We start from the raw sequence: 26,675 nt of genomic DNA, 5'->3' as shown, positions 1-26,675 counted from the left end.
AAACATTTTAAGTAAAATTATTGTCAGTCACACATAATTTAAATGTCAAATTTCAATGTGAAAGCTATCACATTAAACATAAGTGTATGGTTAAACACAGTTAACACAGAGTTAGTAAACATACAGTCGTTAAGACTAAGTACCAAGTATGACTATCCAGGTTAAAATACTTACAAGTCCTGTAAAACCAAGATGGGAGGAGAGATTCCCACCATTCATCTGGTGAGCAGAATAAGAATTTAGATTTACTCATTGGAGCATATATACTCCAATCCTACTTGGGGTTCAGCATCTTAGACTCAGTTAATGATGTTCCATTGGAAACATGGAAAAGTCAACTCACTTTCCTGTGCCTGAACTGCCCTTTTTCTGTAGAGATAATGGGATTTACAAATATAAAACAAAGCCAATTTATTCATACTTATGCTACAGAAGAAGCAGAAGAGTATAAATAAATGTAGAAAATCTAATGCCAATGAAAGCAGGGAAAACAGCACAAGTTCATTTTCTGACTTGGTCACTCAAATATAATAAAAAATGAACATATTCATTTACTTATGTAACAAATCATTATGGAGGCCCTAGTATTTGCCAGGCACTTTGTGTGAATCACTGGGTATTGAATAATGAGTAAATTCACAGACATGTTCTCACACACTCATACACTCATAGCCACTGTTTATCATGAAAGTTAGCAAAATCCTCACAGTATTAGACATTCACATAAATATGAAACACCTCCTTCTTGATAAAATTCTTCCCGGACAGGAAGCTCTGAAATCTAACAAGGTCAGAAAAAAAAACACAGGTTTTACAGAGAACAGGGTTGAACCATGAGTAATGTGCTGGTCTGTAATGTGGCTCTGAAGTCTGCTTATGTAATCCTGCAAAACTGCAGTTTGTATGGTTCTCTCTTCTTGATGTTGAGGTAAGCTAACAGGCTGGCATCGACCACAGCTTTGGCTGCATTTTTGTGCATTTACTCTCAAACTTTGTAGCACATATGCCAATCTTTAAAACTCCCTTTAGCTCACTGGAGGAACTCAAGTCTTAAGTGAGAAAATAGGTTCCACCAAAATTATTACTTCATATAACTTAAAGTTAAACATGAAAATTCTGGCTAAGACGATCTTGTTCAAAAATTTCATGTGCTTTGTAAAAATTTCTCAAATCACTTCTTGGGATCTTAAAAAAATCCAGGGCTATAGTGCAAAGGGAAGTATAGAAGTGGTATTTTTAGCAGCCTTGTGTCTTCCCATTGTGGCAGAATAAGAGCACATCATGAATGTTATGTGCATCTTTGATTTATAAAGTCAGAGTACAGCTTAGGCCTCTGGGCCAATATAGATAATTAAAATGCTGCGAAATGAAATTTTTGATTTACTGTAATTACATTGAAACATCATCATAATGAAGTTCATTTTTCAAGAGACAAGGACTGCACTCATGATATTCAAGGATAGCACATGCACAAAGCTCTGATGCCGAAGAACAAGGAATCAATGATTTCTTTTGCTGCTTTAACCAAATAATATCAGAGAGCCAGGATCCAGAAAGACCTCCTATAGTCACAGAGGCATTGTAGACAGATGCGTGTCTCATTTCTTACTAATTGTTTCAGAAAAATGGTCCCAGAGGATTATCTCAGTGTTTAGACACTCTCACTTCAGAAGCTCTCCCCCAATATTGTAACCTAAATCCAAGGAACTGCAACTTGTACTTTTTCCCTTGTTCTTTCCTACTGAAGAAACAGTGTTGATTTTCCCAAACTAAACCACTGCACCTCCCTTAACTGCCTTCATAGGTCTGCTTTACCTGCTTTCTTCCTGTATTATCTCCTAAGGTTTAGGAGATTCAAAGATGGATTAAAAAAATCACTTTATCTTTACTAGTCTTATAAATCTTTCTGTATATCTGGATCATTTTCACTAGAAGCTATCCCCATGAAAGTGGCTTCTGATTCTGCAGTAACATTGAGATTTTGAAAGATAAAGTTGTGGTAAATGAACAAAAAAGTCAGGTAAACAAATCCAATTTTATCTTTCAGAGAAAGTCACATATCGGATCCTTAGATAAGTCCCACTTGTGTTTAAGAGGCACAATGTAAGCTCTGAGCTACCTGACTGTCACCTATCAACCATGCACCACACATAAGGGCAATGGCACTGTGAGGCTATCACACCTCCTTTCATTAATGGGTCTTAATGTATCTCAGTATCACTGAAGCAGATTAAAGAATCCGTGAGAGTCAAAACTGGTTTAAAATTGTAACATAGTCTTGTTTTTTCCTTTAGCAAATAAATTAACTGAAATAAACAAAGCTGAACACTTAGTTTTTTAACTAAATAAAAAACATTTAGTAAATCAGAATCAACCTGAAGAATTCATAAGGCAACGTGGTGTTGTGAGACTGAGCACTTTCCATAAGCAGATTAATAAGACTTCTCTGAGCTGATGCCTATGGTCTTAGAGACCATCAATGATAGCATGGTTATTTGGAAAAAATGAAAGTATAGATAATAGAGGAAAAGACCCTCCATTTGGTATGTGAGAGAGATGAACTACTTAGTTTCTCTCTCTTTCTATGCACTCTGCACTCACTAAAAAACTGCAAAGCTATAAATCTGGTGGATGCCTTTAGAGAAACTATACTTCTACATCAGGGAAATTCCCAGTGGCCTTAAATAAGAAAAGTAAGAAAGACTTCTTTCAGGTTTTGTCTATTCTATTAAATAGCTTATAAAATCTACACTAGTAAAATGTATTTGATTATATTTATTTAACAAAAAGTTCAATTAAAAATTGTGGCTGATTTCAGTTTTCTTTAAATATTTCATTAAAACCTGATAGAAACATAAATCAAGTCCTATTCTCCCCAGTGTGTGGAGAAGAATAAATGCTTGTTTCCAGGGTGACAATATCCACACAGGAGGCCCCTGGCTAGAGTCAACAGCAGTGAAGGGAAAGAGAATTTGCACATACTGTAAAAAGGGCACACATTCGTTCTATCTTCTCTGGGTTCCTTGGCCCACCATTCTTGTTCAGTCTCACCAGAAACCGCTCACTGAAATGTAGGAGAGAGAGACAGAGAAATGTAAGGGACCACATGCTCCAAAACAAATAAAAAGGGCATTTATAGAGAAACCCTAAACACTTTCAGAACAGCTCATAGTGACAGGCAAGGCCAAAAGTACACGTCTAATGGCAGGACACTATTTTTCTTGCCAAGCAGCATGCACTGGACACTATAAACTACCTAACAGCTGTTGTTTATTTGCTGGTTGTGGCTCTTCTCTCCCTAAAGGTGTGTGCTCCCTGAGGGGCAAAATGAAGATAGTATCTAGTATTTTTTTCCAAATACACCCAAAGCTCCAGTCATAACGCTAAGCCCATAACAAACATACACATTCTCTGATTGAACCATGGATCATAAAAATGTTCATCATACTAGAGCCAAAAGAACCTACATTACCCAGTTTACGTCTTCCTATAAAACTCTTAAGAATAATTTTAGTACTAAAAAAAATGTTATAGGGACTTACAAAAATTTGGGCAAAAAGTCAAAGAGAAATAATGTATTATAACTAAAGTTACCATCGGCATTTAATGGGGTCATTAAAATATTTTATTCCCCAAACAACACAGTTATTCCTTAATTCCTGAAGGAAATTACTGGATTAAAAAACCTGAGACAGAGTGTTTGTGACATCTGGAGAGGTGTCTCTTCACTCTCTCACTGTAGCCTGCTCCTGCCCAGGCTCAGTTTCCCACCTCTTCATCCCAAGGCTCCCCACCAACTGCAACAGGAAAACTGAGCCATGGCAAAGACTAAGTATGTGATTCTAAAAGTAATTTATTTCTCCTGTGCCCACAGTCATGTACTCACTACATACATGTGGTATCAGTAAAAAGGTAAATATTAAAATATTGTACTAGAATTAATATCAACTTCATAGGTTGCTTACTTTGTTCATGTATTCATCTGTTCATTTAGTCAACAAATAGTTGTTAAATTCTGTGTGCTAAACATGGGAATACAAATGGGAACAAGATACATACAAGGTACTTTTTTTAATAAAGCTTGTGGTCCTGGTAGACAATTAAATATGCATAAATGAAGCTGAGAAATTATTTGGGCCAGATGTAAACTTGAGACTTTTTTCAGCCAGGGGATTGGATGGGAATAAGGAGAAGATGTACACAGAAGGAGAAGAAAAAAAACGGCTTTGGTTGGAATCCTGAGGGACATTGATATTTAGGAAGTAGGCAAGAGAAATACAGCTAGTAAAGTAGACAATGGGGACAAACAGAAAAACAACAAAAATAAGGAGGATGGTGGGATGTTATGTCAGTCAAGGGAAGAAAATGTCCAAAAGAGGAGGGAGGGATCATTGAGGTCAAAGGCCATTGAGAATCAAATGAGCGAAGCACAAGAGTGTCCCTGACAGTTCAGAAAAGAGACTAGTGTGATTCTTGCAATAACTGTTTTAGTGGAGTGGTAGAGAAAGAGCCCAGTGTGAGAAGTAAGGAGTGAGAAGGCAGAAACAGTGAGTCTAGACTACTCTTCAGTGAAAAACTATGAAAAGGTGGAAGTGATGAATTTATAGCTGAATGGGCATGTTGGGTTGAGGGAGGTCTTTCTTAACATGTGTACACACACACACACACACACACACACACACACACACACACACAATTATCAATAAAGGCACCAAAATTCATCAAAGGAGCATAGTAATTTCAACAAATCGTGCTTAACAATCTATATGAAAAAAACTAAACCGTGATCCTTGCCTACAAGGCAATTAACTTGAATGGATCACAGACCTAAATATAGGAGCTAAAACTATAAAACTGTAAGAAGAAAACACAGGAAAAAAATGAAGACAAGTACATTTTTATATTTTACTCACATTTATTATTTCTATATTTAGCATTAAAGAAAAATATTTGTGATCTCAGATTATTAAGAAAATATCATGAATCACAACAAAATGATAAACTGTACTTATCAAAATTAAAACCATCTTCTCTTAGAAAGATACTCTTAAGAAAGTGAAAAGACAAGCTATAGACTGAGAGAAAATATTTACAAACACTCATCTAAGAAAGGACTGTATGGAGAACACACTATTGAGTTCTGAGAGTTCTTTATAAGTAATAACTCAATTTAAAAATGAACAAAATATTTGAACAGATCTTCACCAAAGAACATACAGCGATAGCAAATAAGCTTAAGAAAACATTAATCATTAGAGAAACGAACATTAAAAGCACAGTGAGGTACCACTATACACCTATTAGAATGGTAAAACTAAAGATTAGATATACCAAGGACTGGTGAGAATGTAGAGCAACTAGACCTCTCATAAACTGTTGAGGGAAATACAAAATGGTACAGCCACTTTAGAAAATAGTCTGAGAGTTTCTTATAAAGTTAAACATATTACATGACCCAACAATTCTACTTTTAGGTATTTACTCAGCAGAAATGAAAACTTATGTCCACACAAAGACCAAAAGTGAATATCTGTAGCAGCTTTATTCCTAATAGAAACTGTAAAGAACCCAAATGTCCAAAAGGAAATGATTGGACAATCCATATAATGGAATATCCACACAATGGTGGATTATATATATATTATATAAAATATATAAATATTTTTATTTATTAATAAAATATATAATTTTATATTAATAAAATATATATTACTTCACAATAAGAACTACTGAGATATATAATAATATGGATGAATCTCAAAAATGTATGCTAAGTGAAAGAAGCCAATCAATCACAAAAGACCATATACTGTATATCCTCACTTATAATCTAGAATAGGCAAAACTGTAAGGATGGAAACCAGATCAGGAGTTGCCAGGGTTGAGGAAGGAGGGCAGGGATTGACTGCAAAGGTGCATGAGGGAAATTTCTGGGGTGATGAAAGGTTCTACTTCTTGAATATGGTGGTGGTTTCACAACTATAAATTTGTCAAAACTCATCAAAGGATGTATTAAAAAGAGTGAATTTTACTACATGCAAATTACGGTTCAACAACCTGACTTCAAAAAAAGATGGGATGCGCCAAAGGACACTTACTTCTTTTTTTTAAAATTGTTTTTTAATGTTTATTTATTTTGAAGGAGAGGGAGTCTGAGCACAAGCAGGGGTGGGGTAGAGAGAGAGAGAGGGAGACACAGAATCCGAAGCAGGCTCCAGGTACTGAGCTGTTAGCACAGAGCCCGACACAGGGCTCAAACTCATGAGCTGTGAGATCATGACCTGAGCTAAAGTCAGATGCTTAACCGACTGAGCCATCCAGGCACCCAAGGTACTTATATTAGGACAATGTTAGAAGAAAATGAGATACTGAAGACAGAGGAAAGACAGAAAATAATTGGCAAGGGAAAAAAAGGTTCCCACGTCCTAGAAGAACTGAGAGAATCAAGGAAAGAACGCAGGAGGAAACAATAGGTGTAGATACAAATAAGTTTGTAGTTTTAGTAATGGAAAGTTGAAGTTTATCAGAGAAACAGGAAACAAGCACATCAAAGTAACATTTTTCTGTTATTGTAGTTGATCTATCCCAACATGTGTATAATGCATTTAACAACCACCCAGTTAGCTCTTAACTTGATACAGGAGTATAAATGTATTTTTAGGAAGTTTATGTCTTTTCAAGAGAACGTATCATTACTTCTGCATCTTTGAAGGAACACCTGCAACGGCTATACTCTCACACTACCAATCTCTGTGAATCTCTCAAGGGCAGACGTCTATCAGTGTCGTTTGGAGAGGCTACATCAAGCTCTGGTCCAAAGATAAAAGGGTATATAAAACAAATTCCTGAGTGGCAGGGTTGCTGGTCCTATCAGAATCCAAGAACTTACCTTTCTCCTCAACAGTGAGAGGAGGCCCGAGTTCTTATAGTGCCCACATGACCTTCAAATTTCCTAGAGCCTTTCATGCTTCTGGTTTCACCTAGCCTTCTTCACAATTTGTGAAAAAAAGAACTGTTTTTTCATTTCATGGAGCTTTGGGAATACATCTAATTGTTTCCTGTTTTGCTAGCTTCTCGGGTATGATAAACAAATGATGCTTTCTTTTTAAAAAATTTTTTATTTAATTTACTTTTTAAATTTACATCAAAGTTAGTTAGCATACAGTGCAACAATGATTTCAGGAGTAGATTCCTTAATGCCCCTTACCCATTTAGCCCCCCAACCCCCACCCCCCACAACCCCTCCAGTAACCCTCTGTTTGTTCTCCATATTTAAGAGTCTCTTATGTCTTTGTCCCCTCCCTGTTTTTATATTTTTGCTTCCCTTCCCTTATGTTCATCTGCTTTGTATCTTTAAGTCCTCAAATAAGTGAAGTCATATGATATTTGTCCTTCTCTGACTAATTTCACTTAGCCTAATACCCTCTAGTTCCATCCATGTAGTTGTGAATGGCAAGATTTCCAAATGATGCTTTCTATTAACATTCAAAGTATCTGAAGGCAAATATCTATCCAATGTTTCCTGAAGTGGTCAAAAAAGCGGGAAATTCTGAATTAAATACAGTTAAACAGGTGTCTATCCTCTAGGACTTCACAGAGGCTTAAAATGTTATATGTTTTAAATACCAAGTGGGACAGGTGACATATGACCCCACAAGCTGCTTTTGTGTAAGGCAAGGGAATCTGTACAAAGTTTGATAAATGCTGATCAAATCTATTTGCCAACTGGAGCTACAGATTTCCCAAAGGTATGAAAGGAACTGTGGCCAAAAGAGTAAAATTTATTCTTGAGGTTTTACAAACATCTTCTATAAGAGAGCAAAATATCAGTTTTTCCCTTAAATATGGGTGAGAAAACTCCAATTCTTTCAAAAGAAAAAAAGAGATGGTGTTAAATTCTTACTGTTTAATAAGCAACATTATAAGAGAGCTTCTCTGCATTTAGTTGTCTTTATGATAAGCTATGCATGAATAGTATATGAAGCTACATTAATTTCATAACTTCACATTATTGAGCAAGTTGCTACAAATGAATTCCATAATTTGAATCTGTGACAAGTCTACTAGTGTCTTAATTTTTTTTTCAACGTTTATTTATTTTTGGGACAGAGAGAGACAGAGCATGAACGGGGGAAGGGCAGAGAGAGAGGGAGACACAGAATCAGAAACCAGCTCCAGGCTCTGAGCCATCAGCCCAGAGCCCGATGCGGGGCTCGAACTCACAGACCGCAAGATCGTGACCTGGCTGAAGTCGGACGCTTAACCGACTGCGCCACCCAGGCGCCCCTAGTGTCTTAATTTTAATATCACTTGATTTTATGAAAATTCTAATTCACACATTCATACACATCTCTATGGGTGGTAATTTATGCATCCCTCAAAGCAAATGTTCGGTGACTGCCAATGATGTTCCAGTCTATGCTGAAGCAGAAACGGTCTCTGATATTTAGGGAAAGTGTTTCCTGAAGACTCTGTTTTGGAAATATAAGCATGCTCCTCAAATAAATTCAGAGGAATTCTCTCAACTCTTTCAACTAATCTTCATGTTTCCCATTTGGTCCTCTGTGGAGATGGATGGCAAATATTTAGCATCTTTCTCATGATAACCTCCCAGGTGCTTAAAAATGGACAAGTAGCCCCAAGGTGGTACTACACAGTACATTCCAACAGATTAAAAAACCTCTAGTATTTCCTCATAGATTCATTTTCCAATTTAGGTCACTTGGCTCATTTCTCAAGTTCTTCAAGTTTCCCCACTGCATTCTGAAGCACAACAACAGAAATGCATATAAAGTGGTTTCATAGAGGCAAATCACTACTGTGGTTTTCAAATTTTTTAGCATCAGCTTTTCTCTTTTCAATGAAACCTTACACTGTTCAATATATGAAATATTTATAAAGAGAACTACTTTGGTTGAATCAGAGGTGGGGGGAAGCGGAACAGAGGGAGGAGTCCTCCCTACTTAGGCCTCTTTGCTAACCAATCACTACCTGTCCCTGAGATACTTCAGGGCTCCAAAGAATATTTTATAACTACTAGTACAACTCAAAGGATTCTTTCCAGCCTTCTTCTCTCCTTTTCATTCTTTCAACCAGCATTCATAAACCTCTAGGATATTTCAGAAACTGAGTTGGATACTGGGAATAGAGAAATGAAATGGTCCCTCCCTATCCTCAAGGCTTTGAGTCTACTCAGAGACCCACATAAAGCAAAAATTACAACACAATGTGAAAATGCTATAGTTACATAGAAAGGGACTGCTGACAAGTTCTACTGGGATTAGGGTAGGCTGCTCAAAGGAGATACCGTAAAGGATTCTTGCAATATTGCCAGGCTTTCAGCTTTGGTAAGGGGTAGTTAGAGATGAAGAGAAGGAGATTTCAGGAGAGTGCTTCAAATGCAGACTCTCAGAGGTCTGAGGCAACTTGATGGTGGGAAGGCTCCATCCAAGCATGAATTAGGAGGGCACTGGAAAGGTGGGGAGTGATCAAAGTGCTATGTAACACAGTGGACAAATCCACAGTGTGGACTTACATGTGGGGGTTCTCCAAACTTGGTTATCATCAGGAATAACTGGCAGTTTATTAAAATGAAGATTCCTGGACTCCATCCCAGGTCTTCTGGATCAGAATCTCCAGAGGAAAGGACTCAAAGAGGACTTCTGGAGAGAATCCAAGAATTTGTATTTTTTTTAAAGTCTCAGTTGTTAGGATTACCAAGTTTGGAAAACCTCATTATGGGCCTTATAGAGGCCAGGAAAGTTCAACTATGAGAAACAATGTTGATCTCTTAAATCTTTAGAATGATCACTAGGGCCACAGTGTTGAAGGAAAGTTGGTAATATAGAAAATACTCGCAGGATAATTGGAGCAGCCCCATCAAGCTATGATGCTTTTTAGGAACAGAAGACAGAGAATGGATGTGAGATATAAGCTGACCACATGTAGCAGTTGATTGCATCTGGTGTCAACCAGGGAAGATATAAAGTTCAGATGTGTACGCTGAATTTGAAGTCTCTGTGGGATATGTAGGTGAACCAAAAACAGGCCGATAAAAAGCCCAAGTCTAAAGCTCAGGGAAAAGAGATGGGTGGAAGATGCAGCCCCAGGTCCTTATCACTTGCTGTCACAGCAGCAACGGCAGCTACTTAATGAGCATCTTTTATATACCAGACATTGTTTAAAGTGTTTCTTTTCTTGCCTTTTTTCTTATGTTTAATCCTCATAATTGGTATTTCATCTCTGAAGAAACAGAGTCAGAGGGGTAAAATTCCTAGCTTGAGATCAGAAAGTAGAGAGAGAATGGTCAAGTTGCAATTCTAATCTGAATCTGTTTGATTAGGCTCCCAGAGGTGCTACATGAAGAAAGTCCAGCTAGCCCCATAATCCCTATTACCCACATGGGGCACCTGACCCTTTTGATTAGAAAATTTATGCCAAACTCTCATTCCAGTTCTGCTGGTGACACCTAGTCTATTTGAAGTTTATGGCATTCACATCCAGGAGACTGAGAGGTGATGGGAACCATGGTTTGCCTGATTTGGAACAAGCAGAGACTCAAATGACAAACAATCCCAGGAAACAGATTCTTTTCATTTTCTCGAAAAGCAAAAGAGACACATGAGTAAACGTGTTATCACATATGCTTGAACATTTATAATAGCATTTTTCTAATTGTGCAGCCCCTAAAGGGTCTTTAGAAATAACATACTTCTCGTGAAATTGGAACTAAATGGTAACTTAAGGATCAGTTATGTGGGAAGCTACAGTTGTTTTCACTCTAATGATTTATGCTCGCATGCCAGGATCAGGCTCTCAATGCTAACAATAAAAAGCATGTAGATGAATAAATGGGGGTGCAGTGAGGGTGAGGCCCCACTGACAGGACAGCACAATGCTAAATCAGTTCATCTTTGCCGTCTCCAACATTCAAGTCATAATACTTCCAAGAAAGGTGTACATGCATGTGGGGAAGTTGAGAGGCAGGAAGACCGACTCTCTTACGTGTTTTGCTAATCTATGGGGCCTAAAGAAGTGCCACACTTTTATATTTCTCAGCTGAAGGTCAAACAGTCTGGAGTGTCAGAGGAAAGTAATCATGCTAGCCCTTGGTGCCAAATAAGCAATGTTAGAGCAGTGGCTGCTTCTCTGAGTTCAGGAACAGTTCTTTTGTCTGGTATAGACAAATGCACCCTTCATAGATAGGTCCTTTGTAACTTCCCAAGAGTAACCCAGACCTAGTAGTTCTGAAAGAAACTAGTAAATGAGTGAGAGCTGAAAAAAAAAAAAACCAGTTTGGCTAAGAACTCTTTCCTCAAGTATATAGAAAAAAGGCTACCTTGTAATTTATCTTACTGTACTTAAATATGTGGTCAAGCATTACCATAGAAAAATAAAGCATTTAAGAGCAAATCACTGATAACATGACCTAATGTTTTCTTATTTATTTATTACAATGTTTTCCAATTTATTTACTATGCAAATGGGAAAGACTTAAATGCTCAGGTGTGCTTGCTCTCTAAGGCTTCATGTAAAAACACTGTCTTGGCAGGAATATAGAAAAATGACTGTCTTTTATGAAATATCATACTCAACATAATCTAATCATGATTTCTTAATGCATATTCTACTAACTAGAAAAGGATAGCCTCAAAAATTCACTCTCACTAGTAGGATCTGACGGCAAGCAAAACAAACTTTGAACAAACATCCCTGTCTCCAGGAATTCAGTGCATAAGGCTTTCCAGTCTTCACAGTTACGTTTTGGAATTTCTACACAGCAAAATGGAAATGAAACAAACACACACCAAGGTTTTGAACAGGATGAGAGCAATTATCAACATGTTACTACACTTTAGAGTTAATCAGCATCTTCTCATACATTGCTTCATGTGATGAGCGGGAACCTGGCAGGAGTACTCCAAATTTTCACTGGAAAGAGTTATCTTTCTGATCTTGTTCCCCTCCTCCCTCGTTACCCTCATTTACATTGATAATCTTTTGTTCTGTGCTTTCCAGTTCTTTGTTCAGAATGTGAACATTTATGTCCTTTTAAGTTTCATTCCTTTACTCACTGCACATGTTTTTCTCTGTTTGGCATGATACAGAGTAGGAAGAGTATATATTCACAGATGTAAGAAAAATACCATTTGCCCATGTTTTTTCATGGTCTGCTATACAACACACACACACACACACACACACACACACACACACACACACACACACACAGACACACACACACACACACTCCTACAGATCTGGCATGAGTATTGTAATGACATGAGTCCTCTATGGATACCAGAATATACATTATTTATACTTATTAACTTGTTTGTGTCACTATTTCTGCTGCTATTTCTGTGTTTCAATGAGGTAAAGTTTTTCTGTTTAACATATTATATGTCAAGAGGGAATCCTGATGGGAAGAGCAGAGCTTATAGGAACCAAAATAAATACACACAGGAGAATCCTGATTGTTTTTTGAGTGGAAGCTAGAAGACTGAGTCAACTTGAAAGTCAAATGAATACTTAAATCTGTCAGATATTTTACTCGACATTTTCTAAGCTTTTAAAGAATAAGACTGAGAGAGCCCAGGAATAATCTCAAGAAACAAGAGCCAATAAAGATTTCCTAAGTACTAAAAAATTTAAAGTATTTAAAAATTCTAAATTTTTTTCAAGAAGTTTTTTTCTTTTTTTTTCTTTTTTTAAATGAAATTTATTGTCAAATTGGTTTCCATACAACACACAGTACTCATCCCAACAGGTGCCCTCCTCAATGCCCATCATCCACTTTCCCCTCCCTCCCAACCCCCATCAACCCTCAGTTTATTCTCAGTTTTTAAGAGTCTCTTATGATTTGGCTCCCTCCCTAACTTTTTTTTTCCCCTTCCCCTCCCCCATGGTCTTCTGTTAAGTTTCTCAGGATCCACATAAGAGTGAAAACATATGGTATCTGTCTTTCTCTGTATGACTTATTTCACTTAGGATAACACTCTCCAATTCCATCCACGCTGTGACAAAAGGCCAGATTTCATTCTTTCTCCTTGCCAAGTAGTATTCCATTGTGTATATAAACCACAATTTCTTTATCCATTCATCAGTTGATGGACATTTAGGCTCCTTCCATAATTTGGCTACTGTTGAAAGTACTGCTATAAACATTGGGGTCCAAGTGCCCCTATGCATCAGCACTCCTGTATCCCTTGGGTAAATTCCTAGCAGTGCTATTCCTGGGTCATAGGACTATAGAAAGCTTATGAAGGAAATTGAAGAAGATATAAAGAAATGGAAAAACATTCCATGCTCATGGATTGGAAGAATAAATATTGTTAAAATGTCAATACTACCCAAAGCTATCTACACATTTAATGCAATCCCAATCACCATTGCACCAGCATTCTTCTCGAAGCTAGAACAAGCAATCCTAAAATTCATATGGAACCACAAAAGACCCCGAATAGCCAAAGTAATATTGAAGAAGACTAAAGTGGAAGACATCACAATCCCAGACTTTAGCCTCTACTACAAAGCTGTAATCATCAAGACAGCATGGTATTGACACAAAAACAGACACGTAGACCAATGGAATAGAATAGAGACTCCAGAATTGGACCCACAAAAGTATGGCCACAACTAATCTTTGACAAAGCAGGAAAGAATATCCAATGGAAAAAAGACAGTCTCTTTAACAAATGGTGCTCCGAGAGCTGGACAGCAACATGAAGAAGAATGAAACTAGACCACTTTCTTACACCATTCACAAAAACAAACTCAAAATGGATAAAGGACCTGAATGTGAGACAGGAAACCATCAAAACCCTAGAGGAAAAATCAGGAAAAAAACCTCTCTGACCTCAGCCACAGCAATTTCTTACTTGACACATCTCGAAAGGCAAGGGAATTAAAAGCAAAAATGAACTATTGGGACCTCATGAAGATAAAAAGCTTCTGCACTGCAAAGGAAACAGTCAACAAAACTAAAAGGCAACCAACGAAATGGGAAAAGATATTTGCAAATGACATATCAGACAAAGGGCTAGTATCCAAAATCTATAAAGAACTCACCAAACTCCACACCCGAAAAGCAAATAATCCAGTGAAGAAATGGGCAGAAAACATGAATAGACACTTCTCTAAAGAAGACATCCAGATGGCCAACGGCACATGAAAAAAGGCTCAACGTCACTCCTCAGGGAAATACAAATCAAAACCACACTCAGATATCACCTCACGCCAGTCAGAGTGGCTAAAATGAACAAATCAGGAGACTATAGATGCTGGCAAGGATGTGGAGAAACAGGAACCCTCTTGCACTATTGGTGGGAATGCAAACTGGTGCAGCTGCTCTGGAAAACAGCATGGAGGTTCCTCAAAAAGAAGTTTAAAATATAGGAACAATTTTCAATGTAACTATGTCAAATTCTTTTTTTATTCTCCCTTAATGTGGGAAAATTAGTGATATTATTTTAAAAACAACATTATAGTAACATTGCTAAGAAGGTATAGAGACAAAATTTCAACTTAAGTCTGGATTCTCCAAAGCCTGTACTCATTCCGATTGTCTTTCTTGATATGTAATATTGAGCAAAAATAAACAAACCAGGGTGCCCAGGTGGCTTAGCTGGTTAAGTGTCCGACTCTTTCTTTTTTTTAATGTTTACTTATTTTTGAACGAGAGAGAGACAGAGTGTGAGTGGGTGAAAGGCAGACAGAGAGGGAGACACAGAATCTGAAGCAGGCTGCAGGATCTGAGCTGTCAGCACATAGCCTGACACGGGTCTTGAACCCACGAACTGTGAGACCATGACCTGAGCTGAAGTTGGACGCTTAACCAACTGAGCCACCTAGGCGCCCCAAGTGTCTGACTCTTGATCTTGGCCCAGGTCATGATCTCAAGGTTTGTGAGATCAAGTTCCACATCCAGCTCTGCACTGATAGTGTGGAGCCTGCTTGGTATTCTTTTCTCTCTCCCTCTCTTTCTGTCCCTTCCCTGTGCGCACCTGTGTGTTCTCTCTTCCTCTCAAAATAATAAATTTGAAAAAAAAGAAAAAGAAATAAACCAATTTGAAAATAGCTATGTCTCTAAGTCTCAACATACCTTGATTCATGTCAGATGGGCCTGCTTGCCTTTCCCTAAAAGTATTCTTTGCTCACTGCAACCTATCTTACCATTTCTCTCTGCTGCTCAATTCCTACCTATCTTTTGAGGCCCAGCTCAAACATGCAGTGGCATGAAGCCTTCTATGGCCCTATTAGTCAGAAGGGACCGGTTTCTCCCCTATTTAGGGCAGCAATTCTGACAGGCTAGCATTAGATCTGGTGTGTACATATGTGACACCTTCTCAATGCAGAAGAGTTAACATAGCAAGGCTGAAACTGCTATCCTTAGAAAGGTATGCTCGCAAGGCTGGCCTTTGGTTCTTGAAGAGTTCCTAACAGTTAAGGGTGGATCATTGGCCTAGACTGTTTTTGTGAGCAATACAGTTTATGCTTAACTTCTGCTTCCCTTCTGGGAATTTTATACATGGTAAGGAGAGGGTGCGTATATGACAGCCACCTATAAACATTGGGTGCTGGGTCTCGAATGGGCTTCCTGGGGCCAACTCAGATATTACTACATCTTCACTGCTGGAAGAGTGTGCTCTGTGTGATCACTCCATGTGAGGGAGAAAGCATAAACAGGCCTGCACATGGATTCCTCCAGGCTCTGCCTGTGTCCTTCTCCCTTATGATCCAGCAGTGTATCCTTAGTATGTCACTGTAATAAATCTCAGCTATGAATACAGCTGTATGCTGAATCCCAAAAGTCCTCCTAATGAGTGACCACTAGGGATTATCCTAGGGATCTCTAACACATCTTTTAAGTCCAGTGTTCTGGTCTATAAAGTAGCAGGGACAGTAATTGCCTACATCTCTGCACCCCTCAAAGAATCAACCATAGAGGCTTACAGTTTATAGAGACTTACTAAATAAAAATAAACTTTACCACTTAAAATCTTCTTGAATTCTAGTGACTTTGTGCTTATAAGGACAGCACAATTAAAATACCAAGGTAGCTGTGAGAAAAATGGGAAATAAAGGGGTAGTTCCCCCCCCCCCAGAAGGCTCCAATCTATACATACACAGCTTTTTCCTGCTTTAAAGGCTCTCAAGAGCTTCATGGCAATAAATGAATATTATAAATGTGCTGCTGCCACCACAGGGCTCTGATGACATCTTAGCTTCATGGAATCTCTCTGCTGTCCTGTCACCCAGGCAAAGCTGATAGAGAATCCTGCTACTTGAGGTCCCAGGGAAGGCTGCCTGGCAGCCTAGCAAAAGCAGAGCCTCTGTAGTGGGAAGAATCTTTGTAGGGGAACTAACCTTTATTTGCCCTTCCCATCTTTCACAAGCCCAACTAAAGCATATAAAGAACACAGATGTTTGGACTCAAGAGCAAAACTTAAACACGTACAATAAAGATGGTAATTGTGAATATTTACTGAGATTTACTATCTTCCAGGGCCTTGTTCTAGGCACTGTAATTAGGAAGACACTACTATTTTTTTTCAAACAAAAGGTCTCCCATATTTATTACTGAACCAAACTACCGGTGCAGAAGCATAGTAACAGAGAAAAATCATCTTCTAATAAAACATGTCCATTGTTCAAGTAGTGGTGATGTTTACATAGTATATAATATGAGCAAGTGGACTTCATGCAGCATAAATATGTGTACCACCTCATATGTGATTCCTTATAGACCCAGCTTGGTGGTTACGCAATGTCTCCTCTTGGAGTTGTACCTGATTTTATTACCAGTTTTCATCCATATCCACTGGGGAATGTGATGATTCTGCTTTGGTTTCTTGGCCAGGAATCTCTTGATCCTGAAATTCTTGTGAGAAGATACAGCAAGGAACAGTCAACCACACATACTATGATGGTGCAGAAAAGGCAAGACACTACTATTTTATAGTTGAGGAAATGAAAGCACAGAGGAGTTAAGTAGTCTTAGCTTATCTGGCAGCAATAACCATGATAAAGTAGGTAGGGTCTGCTCTGTCAGGAGTGTGAGTTCAGAGAGTTTAAGACAAGGGCAAGGACAAACCTTAGAGGTTAAGCTCAGGAATCCTGATGAGTCCTGACTTATAGGTATGAGGCTGGAGCATCTCAGGCAGAACTGGGATTGGGAATGAACCATGGGTAGGTTGAATTATCCTCAGGGGAAGCAGGATAAAGCCACAGACTGGTCATGGCTGACCACACCCTGGTCAGAAATAGAGTGTGCAGCCAGAGCAGACAGGTGGAATGAGGTGGATGCCAAAGCATAGGTACTAAGATAGCACAGGGACCATTCCCAGAGTGGGCTCTTTAGGCCTTAAAGGGGAGTCTCCAGAATTTGGGATCAGACAGCTTTCAGAAGCTCCGTGTACCTTCAGAAGCAGGATGTAAAGGGGATATGCATATTGTCTGTGTGCACATGCGATCTTCTGAGAATAGAGTACCAAAGGGTTCTGTACTCCTTCTCCCTGGCTTACTTCTGCGTCTTCATTCATCCATACATCTTGTAAGCCCAGGTTAGATGCCAGGATGCTCTTCTGGGCAGTGGGACGCTGCCTGCAAGATGATTCCTCCATTTCCTCCATAGCCACACTTCTTTTGCTTTTAGTCTACAAAAATGCCTTTAACTAATTAGGATAAACTAAGCTAACTGTTATTCTGAAGCTATCCATAGGGTACTCAGCCTTACCAGTTTAAGCCTAAATATATAACCCACAAATTTCTTAATGGAAGTAAAAAGATGTTTCAGTGCAAAAATTCAAGGCAAACCAAGAAGTAAAACAACTTACATTTCAGGGTTTCTGAAGCAGATAAATGTTTTATTTTGATCTCAGTAAGTTTTTTTTCCTCAGCTTTTCTCTTAAACCTAGGCTCCTGATGTGCTTCCGGTGATACGACATTCTGGCATCAAGAATCTGTACCTCAGGGGATTGCTGATAGAGAAATCTGCCTATTGTTTTTAGAAGGTACAGTGAGTAGTCACCAAGTACAGACCCCTTGGCTGCTGGAATCCATGATGATGACCATTAGGTCTCCTTAAAAGTTTCTTCTTTCTATCTTATGGTTATCCTGCAATCTGCTTGGCTATTCTCTTATGAATGCCTGTGGCAGTATGGTGTAATGGAAATAAAGTAGGGGGCAGACCAGGACTTGAATCCTGGACTGGATACTAGCAAAGTGTTCACATTTACAGTGGATGTAGGGACTGAATTAGGTGACACTATAAAGCTCCTGGCATAGGGCTTGACACATCACATGCACTCAAGGAGTGTTCACTCCTGTCCCTTTCTATCCCTCCTTTCCCACAGAGACTGATCCAAACATTAATATTTCTCCCTAAGCCTCATTAGAAAATAAAAATCACTGGATATGGTTGTCTTCAAAATTTATCAGAGCCTAATCCAACTTATTTGTGATTCCAGGCATTTCCATCCCTTCTCCCCAGTCCCTGTAGGACCATGCCTCATCACAATATCTCTTCTATCTTCATGTTCCCTTCTAAAAGTCCCCTCAGCTCTGCTATTCTTTTCTACCAAACTTCTTCAGAGAGTATCCTCATCCCTGCCTCTGCGTTTCTGCACTGACCATTCACTCCTCAATTGTGAGTTAGTTTCTTCTTATCCAATGGTTAAAACACATCATTTAATGATAGCACCACAACCCAAAACCTCTGGGATGCAGCAAAGGCGGTCATAAGAGGAAAGTATTTGGCAATCTAGGCCTTCCTAAAGAAGGAAGAAAGATCTCAGATACACAACCTAACCTTACACCTTAAGGAGCTGGAAAAAGAACAGCAAATAAAACCCAAAACCAGCAGAAGACAGGAAATAATAAAGATTAGAGCAGAAATTAATGCTATTGAAACCAAAAAAACAGTAAAACATATCAATGAAGCCAGAAGATGGTTCTTTGAAAGAATTAACAAAACTGATAAACCACTAGCCAGTCTGATCAAGAAGAAAAAGGAAAGGTCCCAAATAAGTAAAATCTAGAATGGAAGAGAAGAAATCACAACCAACACAACAGAAATAAAAACAATAATAAGAGAATATTATGAGCAATTATATGCCAACAAAATGGGCAATCTGGAAGAAATGGACAAATTCGTAGAAACATATACACTACCAAAACTGAAACAGGAAGAAATAGAAAATTTGAACAGACCCATAACCAGTAAGGAAATCGAATTAGTAATAAAAAATCTGCCAAAAAACAAGAGTCCAGGGCGAGATGGGTGTCCAGGGGAATTCTACCAAACATTTAAGGAAGAGTTAACACCTATTCTCTTGAAGCTGTTCCAAAAAATAGAAATGGAAGGAAAACTTCCAAACTCTTTCCATGAAGCCAGCATTTCCCTGATTCCAAAACCAGACAGAGACCCCACTAAAAAAGAGACCTATAGACCAATTTCCCTGATGAACATGGATGCAAAAATCCTCAATAAGATATTAGCCAACTGGATCCAACAATACATTAAAAAAAATTATTCACCATGACCAAGTGGGATTTATATCTGGGATTCAGGGCTGGTTCAATATCCGCAAAACAATTAACGTGATTCATCACATCAATAAAAGAAAGGACAAGAACCATATGATCTCAATAGATGCAGAGAAAGCATTTGACAAAATACAGCATCCTTTCTTGATAAAAACCCTCAAGAAAGTAGGGATAGAAGGATCATACCTTGAGATAATAAAAGCCATATACGAGCAACCCAATGCTAATATCATCCTCAATGGGGAAAAACTGAGAGCTTTCCCCCTAAGGTCAGGACTGAGACAGGGATGTCCACTCTCGCCACTGTTATTCAACTAAGTATTGGAAGCCTTAGCCTCAGCAATCAGACAACACAAAGAAATAAAAGGCATCCAAATCGGCCAGGAGCAGGTTAAACTTTCACTCTTCTCAGATGACATGATACTCTATATGGAAAACCCAAGATTCCACCAAAAAACTGCTAGAACTGATTCATGAATTCAGCAAAGTTGCAGGATATAAAATCAATGCACAGAAATCGGTTGCATTCCTATACACCAACAATGAAGCGACAGAAAGAGAAATCAAGGAATCGATCCCATTTACAGTTGCACAAAAAACCATAAAATACCTAGGAATAAATCTAACCAAAGAGGTGAAAAACCTATACACTGAAAACTATAGAAAGCTGATGAAAGAAATTGAAGAAGACACAAAGAAATGGAAAAAGATTCCATGTTCCTGGATAGGAAGAACAAATATTGTTAAAATGTCGATACTACCCAAAGCAATCCACATATTCAACACGATCCCTAACAAAATAACACCAGCATTCTTCACAGAGCTAGAAAAAACAATCCTAAAATTTGTATGGAACCAGAAAAGACCCCAAATAGCCAAAGCAATCTTGAAAAAGAAAACCAAAGCAGGAGGCATCACAATCCCAGACTTCAAGCTATACTACAAACCTGTAAGCATCAAGGCAGTATGGTGTTGGCACAAGAACAGACACTCAGATCAATGGAACAGAATAGAGAACCCAGAAATGGACCCACAAACGTATGGCCAAATAATCTTTGACAAAGCAGGAAAGACTATCCAATGGAATAAAGACAGTCTCTTCAGCAAGTGGTGCTGGGAACACTGGTCAGTGACATGCAGAAGAATGAACCTGGCCCACTTTCTTACACCATACACAAAAATAAACTCAAAATGGATGAAAGACCTCAATGTAAGACAGGAAGCCGTCAAAATCCTTGAGGAGAAAGCAGGCAAAAACCTCTTTGATCTTGCCTGCAGCAATTTCTTACTCAACACGTCTCCGGAGGCAAGGGAAACAAAAACAAAAATGAACTACTGGGACCTCATCAAAATAAAAAGCTTCTGCACAGCGAAGGAAACAATCAGCAAAACTAAAAGGCAACCGACAGAATGGGAAAAGACATTTGCAAAGGACATATCAGATAAAGGGTTAGTATCCAAAATCTACAAAGAACTTATCAAACTCAACACCCAAAACCAAATAATCCAGTGAAGAAATGTGCACAAGACGTGAATAAACACTTCTTCAGAGAAGACATCCAGATGGCCAACCAACACATGAAAAAATGCTCAACATCACTCATCATCAGGGAAATAAAAATCAAAACCACAATGAGATACTACCTGACACCTGTCAGAATGGCTAACATTAACAACTCAGGCAACAACAGATGTTGGCAAGGACGTGGAGAAAGAGGATCTCTTTTGCAATGTTGGTGGGAATGCAAGCTGGCGCAGCCACTCTGGAAAACAGTATGGAGGTTCCTCAAAAAACTAAAAATAGAACTACCCGACGACCCAGCAATTGCACTACTAGGCATTTATCCATGGGATACATGAGTGCTGTTTCGAAGGGACACATGCACCCCCATGTTTATAGCAGCACTATCAACAATAGCCAAAGTATGGAAAGAGCCCAAATGTCCATCAATGGATGAATGGATAAAGAAGATGTGGTATATATATACAACGGGGTATTACTCAGCAATCAAAAAGAATGAAATCTTGCCATTTGCAACTACGTGGATGGAACTGGAGGGTATTATGCTAAGTGAAATTAGTCAGAGAAAGACAAAAACCATATGACTTCACTCATATGAGGACTTTAAGAGACAAAACAGATGAACATAAGGGAAGGGAAGCAAAAATAATATGAAAACAAGGAGGGGGACAAAACAAAAGAGACTCATAAATATGGAGAACAAACTGAGGGTTGCTGGAGGGATTATGGGAGGGCAGATGGGCTAAATGGGTAAGGGGCAGGCATTAAGGAATCTACTGAAACCATTGCTTCACTATATACTAACTAATTTGGATGTAAATTTTAAAAAATAAAAAATAAAGTTAAATAAAAAAAAATAAACCACATCATTTAAAACCTCCCTAGATGATCTTCAAATTCAGTGGTTGTCATTGTGTCTCAATGTGATTTTTCTATCCACTGACTCCCAACCCTGCTCTTTGGTCATAAATTCCCACTTTTCCTTGATGTAATTGTAGTTGAACCCAATCTCTCTCCTCTACAACAAAATCCTATTGCGGTGGTCCTTAAACCCATCACAATATCCTGAAGAAAGTCTGCCTTACTGTCTTTAACAAATGTCTCAGTCATTTTTTTTTCCCTTCAACAAAGACTTTAGTGGTGATCAATGGATATCCCAACCTGGGCCCTGAAATCTCTGGCACTTTCTACTGTCTTTCTACTGGCTCTAAAGATTGTGATCTGCAGTAGCTGTATTTGAGAAGACTACAGCAGCTATTTAAGTGATCTGTTGGACCAGGATGGAACAGTGGATCCTTTGAGAACCATCTTCCATTGACTAGCAACTGGTGGGAATGAGCAGTCCAAGGTGTGCAGCCAAGTACATGCTGGGATAGGAGTGGGAGTGGCTAACCTGCCTGAATCACTCTATCTGTGGCTTTGGCCTTGAGGCAGGAGTAGAAATAGGGCAAAGGAGAGAATGCCTTTATTTGAATTAATCTAGATTCTACACAAAGTCATTTTTGCAACTGTAGACTTGATGCTGGAAGTCCATCTTCAGAGTTTAAAACAAGTCATTAGTTCATTTAATAACTGTTACCAGTTCACTGCAGGCTCTGTAACATTTTTGTTTGCACATATAATCCTCTAAAAAAGAAGTGAGGGAGGAATTAGCATGTGTATATCGACTTTTATATTTACCCATATATTTACCATTTCCAGTGCTCTTCAATCATTCCTGAAATTCTGGGTTTCCCTCTAATTCTTTCTTTTAGCCTGGAGAACCAGTTAGCTGCCATTAGCATATCTTGAAATACAATTCTACTGGTGACATATTCTCTTACTTTTCTTTTATTTGAAAATATCTTCATTTCATCTTTATTCTTGAAATTTTTTTCACCAGATATATAATTCTGTGTTTGGATTTCAACACTTTTTTATTTTTTAATTTATTTTTATTTTATTGTTTAATAAAATTAATTGTCAAATTGGTTTCCATACAACACCCAGTGTTCGTCTCAGCAGGTGCCCTCGTCAATACCCATCACCCACCCTCCCCTCCCTCCACCCCCCATCAACCCTCAGTTTGTTCTCAGTTTTTAAGAGTCTCTTATGTTTTGCCTCCCTTCCTCTCTAATCTCTTTTTTTTTCTTCCCCTCCCCCATGGTCTTCTGTTAAGTTTCTCAGGATCCACATAGGAGTGAAAACATATGGTATCTTTCTCTGTATGACTTATTTCACTTAGCATAACACTCTCCAGTTCCATCCATGTTGTGACAAAAGGCCAGATTTCATTCTTTCTCATCGCCAAGTAGTATTCCATTGTATATATAAATCACAATTTCTTTTCCATTCATCATTTGATGGACATTTAGGCTCTTTCCATAATTTGGCTATTGTTGAAAGTGCTGCTATAAACATTGGGGTCCAAGTGCCCCTATGCATCAGCACTCCTGTATCCCTTGGGTAAATTCCTAGCAGTGCTATTGCTGAGTCATAGGGTAGGTCTATTTTTAATTTTTTGAGGAATCTCGATGCTGCTTTCCAGAGCGGCTGCACCAGTTTGCATTCCCACCAATAGTGCAAGAGGGTTCCTGTTTCTCCACGTCCTTGCCAGCATCTATAGTCTCCTGATTTGTTCATTTTAGCCACTCTGTCTGGCGTGAGGGGATATCTGAGTGTGGTTTTGATTTGTATTTCCCTGAGGAGGAGTGACGTTGAGCATCTTTTCATGTGCCTGTTGGTCATCCGGATGTCTTCTTTAGAGAAGTGTCTATTCATGTTTTCTGCCCATTTCTTCACTGGATTATTTGCTTTTCAGGTGTGGAGTTTGGTGAGCTCTTTATAGATTTTGGATACTAGCCCTTTGTCTGATATGTCATTTGCAAATATCTTTTCCCATTTCATCGGTTGCCTTTTAGTTTTGTTGACTGTTTCCTTTGCAGTGCAGAAGCTTTTTATCTTCATGAGGTCCCAGTAATTCATTTTTGCTTTTAATTCCCTTGCCTTTCGAGATGTGTCGAGTAAGAAATTGCTGAGGCTGAGGACAGAGAAGTTTTTTCCTGCTTCTTCCTCTAGGGTTTTGATGGTTTCCTGTCTCACATTCAGGTCCTTCATCCATGTTGAGTTTATTTTTGTGAATGGTGTAAGAAAGTGGTCTAGTTTCATTCTTCTGCATGTTGCTGTCCAGCTCTCCCACCACCATATGTTAAAGAGACTGTCTTTTTTCCACTGGATGTTCTTTCCTGCTTTGTCAAAGATTAGTTGGCCATACTTTTGTGGGTCTAATACTGGGGTTTCTATTCTATTCCATTGGTCTACGTGTCTGTTTTTGTGTCAATACCATGCTGTTTTGATGATTACAGCTTTGTAGTAGAGGTTGAAGTCTGGGATTGTGATGCCTACTGCTTTGGTCTTCTTCAAAATTACTTTGGCTATTCAGGGTCTTTTGTGGTTCCATATGAATTTTAGGATTGCTTGTTCTAGCTTCGAGAAGAATGCTGGTGCAATGGTGATTGGGATTGCATTGAATGTATAGATAGCTTTGGGTAGTATTGACATTTTAACAATATTTATTCTTCCAATACATGAGCACGGAATGTTTTCCATTTCTTTATATCTTCTTCAATTTCCTTCATAAGCTTTCTATAGTTTCCAGCAGACAGATCTTTTACATCTTTGGTTAGGTTTATTCCTAGGTATTTTATGCTTCTTGGTGCAATTGTGAATGGGATCAGTTTCTTTATTTGTCTTTCTGTTGCTTCATTGTTAGTGTATAAGAATGCAACTGATTTCTGTACATTGATTTTGTATCCTGCGACTTTGCTGAACTCATGTATCAGTTCTAGCAGACTTCTGGTGGAGTCTATCGGGTTTTCCATGTATAATATCATGTCATCTGCAAAAAGTGAAAGCTTGACTTCATCTTTGCCAATTTTGATGCCTTTGATTTCCTTTTGTTGTCTGATTGCTGATGCTAGCACTTCCAACACTATGTTAAACAACAGCGGTGAGAGTGGACATCTCTGTCGTGTTCCTGATCTCAGGGAGAAAGCTCTCAGTTTTTTCCCATTGAAGATGATAGTAGCTGTGGGCTTTTCATAAATGGCTTTTGTGATGTTTGAGTATATTCCTTCTATCCCGACTTTCTTGAGGGTTTTTATTAAGAAAGATGCTGAATTTTGTCAAATGCTTTTTCTGCATCGATTGCCAGGATCATATGGTTCTTATCTGTTATTAATGTGATGTATCACGTTGATTGATTTGCAAATGTTGAACCAGCCCTGCAGCCCAGGAATGAATCCGACTTGATCATGGTGTATAATTCTTTTTATATGCTGTTGAATTTGACTTGCTAGTATCTTATTGAGAGTTTTTGCATCCATATTCATCAGGGATATTGGCCTGCAGTTCTCTTCTTTTGCTCTATCTCTGGTTTAGGAATCAAAGTAACGCTGGCTTCTTAGAATGAGTCTGGAGGTTTTCCTTCCCTTTCTATTTTTTTGAATAGCTTGAAAAGGATAGGTATTATCTCTGCTTTAAATGTCTGGTAGAATTCCCCAGGGAAGCCATCTGGTCCTGGACTCTTATTTGTTGGGATATTTTTGATAACTGATTCCATTTCTTCACTGGTTATGGGTCTGTTCAAGTTTTCTATTTCTTCCTGTTTGAGTTTTGGAAGTGTGTGGGTGCTTAGGAATTTGTCCGTTTCTTCCAGGTTTTCCAGTTTGTTGGCTTATAATTTTTCATAGTATTCCCTGATAACTGCTTGTATCTCTGAGGGATTGGTTGTAATAATTCCATTTCATCCATGATTTTATCCTTTTGGGTCATCTCCCTCTTCTTTTTGAGAAGCTTGGCTAGAGGTTTAACAATTTTGTTTATTTTTTCAAAAAACCAACTCTTGGTTTCATTGATCTGCTCTACAGTTTTTTTTTAGATTCTATATTGTTTATTTCTACTCTAACCTTTATTATTTCTCTTCTTCTGCTGGGTTTGGGGTGTCTTTGCTGTTCTGCTCTATTTCCTTTAGCTGTGCTGTTAAATTTTGTATTTGGGATTTTTCTTGTTTCTTGAGATAGGCCTGGATGACAATGTATTTTCCTCTCAGGACTGCCTTCGCTACATCCCAAAGCGTTTGGATTGTTGTATTTTCATTTTCATTTGTTTCCATATATTTTTTAATTTCTTCTCTAATTGCCTGGTTGACCCATTCATTCTTTAGTAGGGTGTCTTTAACCTCCATGCTTTTGGAGGTTTTCCAGACTTTTTCCTGTGGCTGATTTCAAGTTTCATAGCATTGTGGTCTGAAAGTATGCATGGTATGATCTCAATTCTTGTATACTTATGAAGGGCTGATTTGTGACCCAGTGTCTGATATATCTTGGAGAATTTTGCATGTGCACTGGAGAAGAAAGTATATTGTTGCTTTGGGATGCAGCATTCTAGATATATCTGTCAAGTCCATCTGATTCAATGTATCATTGTTTCTTTATTTGTTTCTTTATTGATCCTGTGTCTAGATGATCTGTCCATTGTTGTAAGTGGAGTATTAAAGTCCCTTGCAATTACCACATTCTTATCAATAATATTGGTTATATTTGTGATTGTTTTATATATTCGGGGG

General features: G+C 38.4%; 1 protein-coding gene across 3 annotated transcripts in view; it reads right to left on the bottom strand.

Moving 5' to 3' along the window:
- Positions 1–26,675, bottom strand: part of DOCK3 (dedicator of cytokinesis 3) — a 580,531-nt gene that overhangs the window by 139,053 nt on the left and 414,803 nt on the right. For all 3 annotated transcript variants that reach the window (XM_047849906.1, XM_047849909.1, XM_047849907.1), the window contains one exon: positions 2,983–3,064. In XM_047849906.1, coding sequence (XP_047705862.1) covers positions 2,983–3,064 — 82 coding nt within the window. The remainder of the gene's footprint in view (positions 1–2,982; positions 3,065–26,675) is intronic.

The sequence above is a fragment of the Prionailurus viverrinus genome, chromosome A2, assembly GCF_022837055.1.
Source record: "Prionailurus viverrinus isolate Anna chromosome A2, UM_Priviv_1.0, whole genome shotgun sequence".
NCBI classification, from domain to species: domain Eukaryota; kingdom Metazoa; phylum Chordata; class Mammalia; order Carnivora; family Felidae; genus Prionailurus; species Prionailurus viverrinus.
The sequence above is the reverse complement of the archived record's forward strand: the minus strand, read 5'-3'. Positions and strand labels throughout refer to the sequence as shown.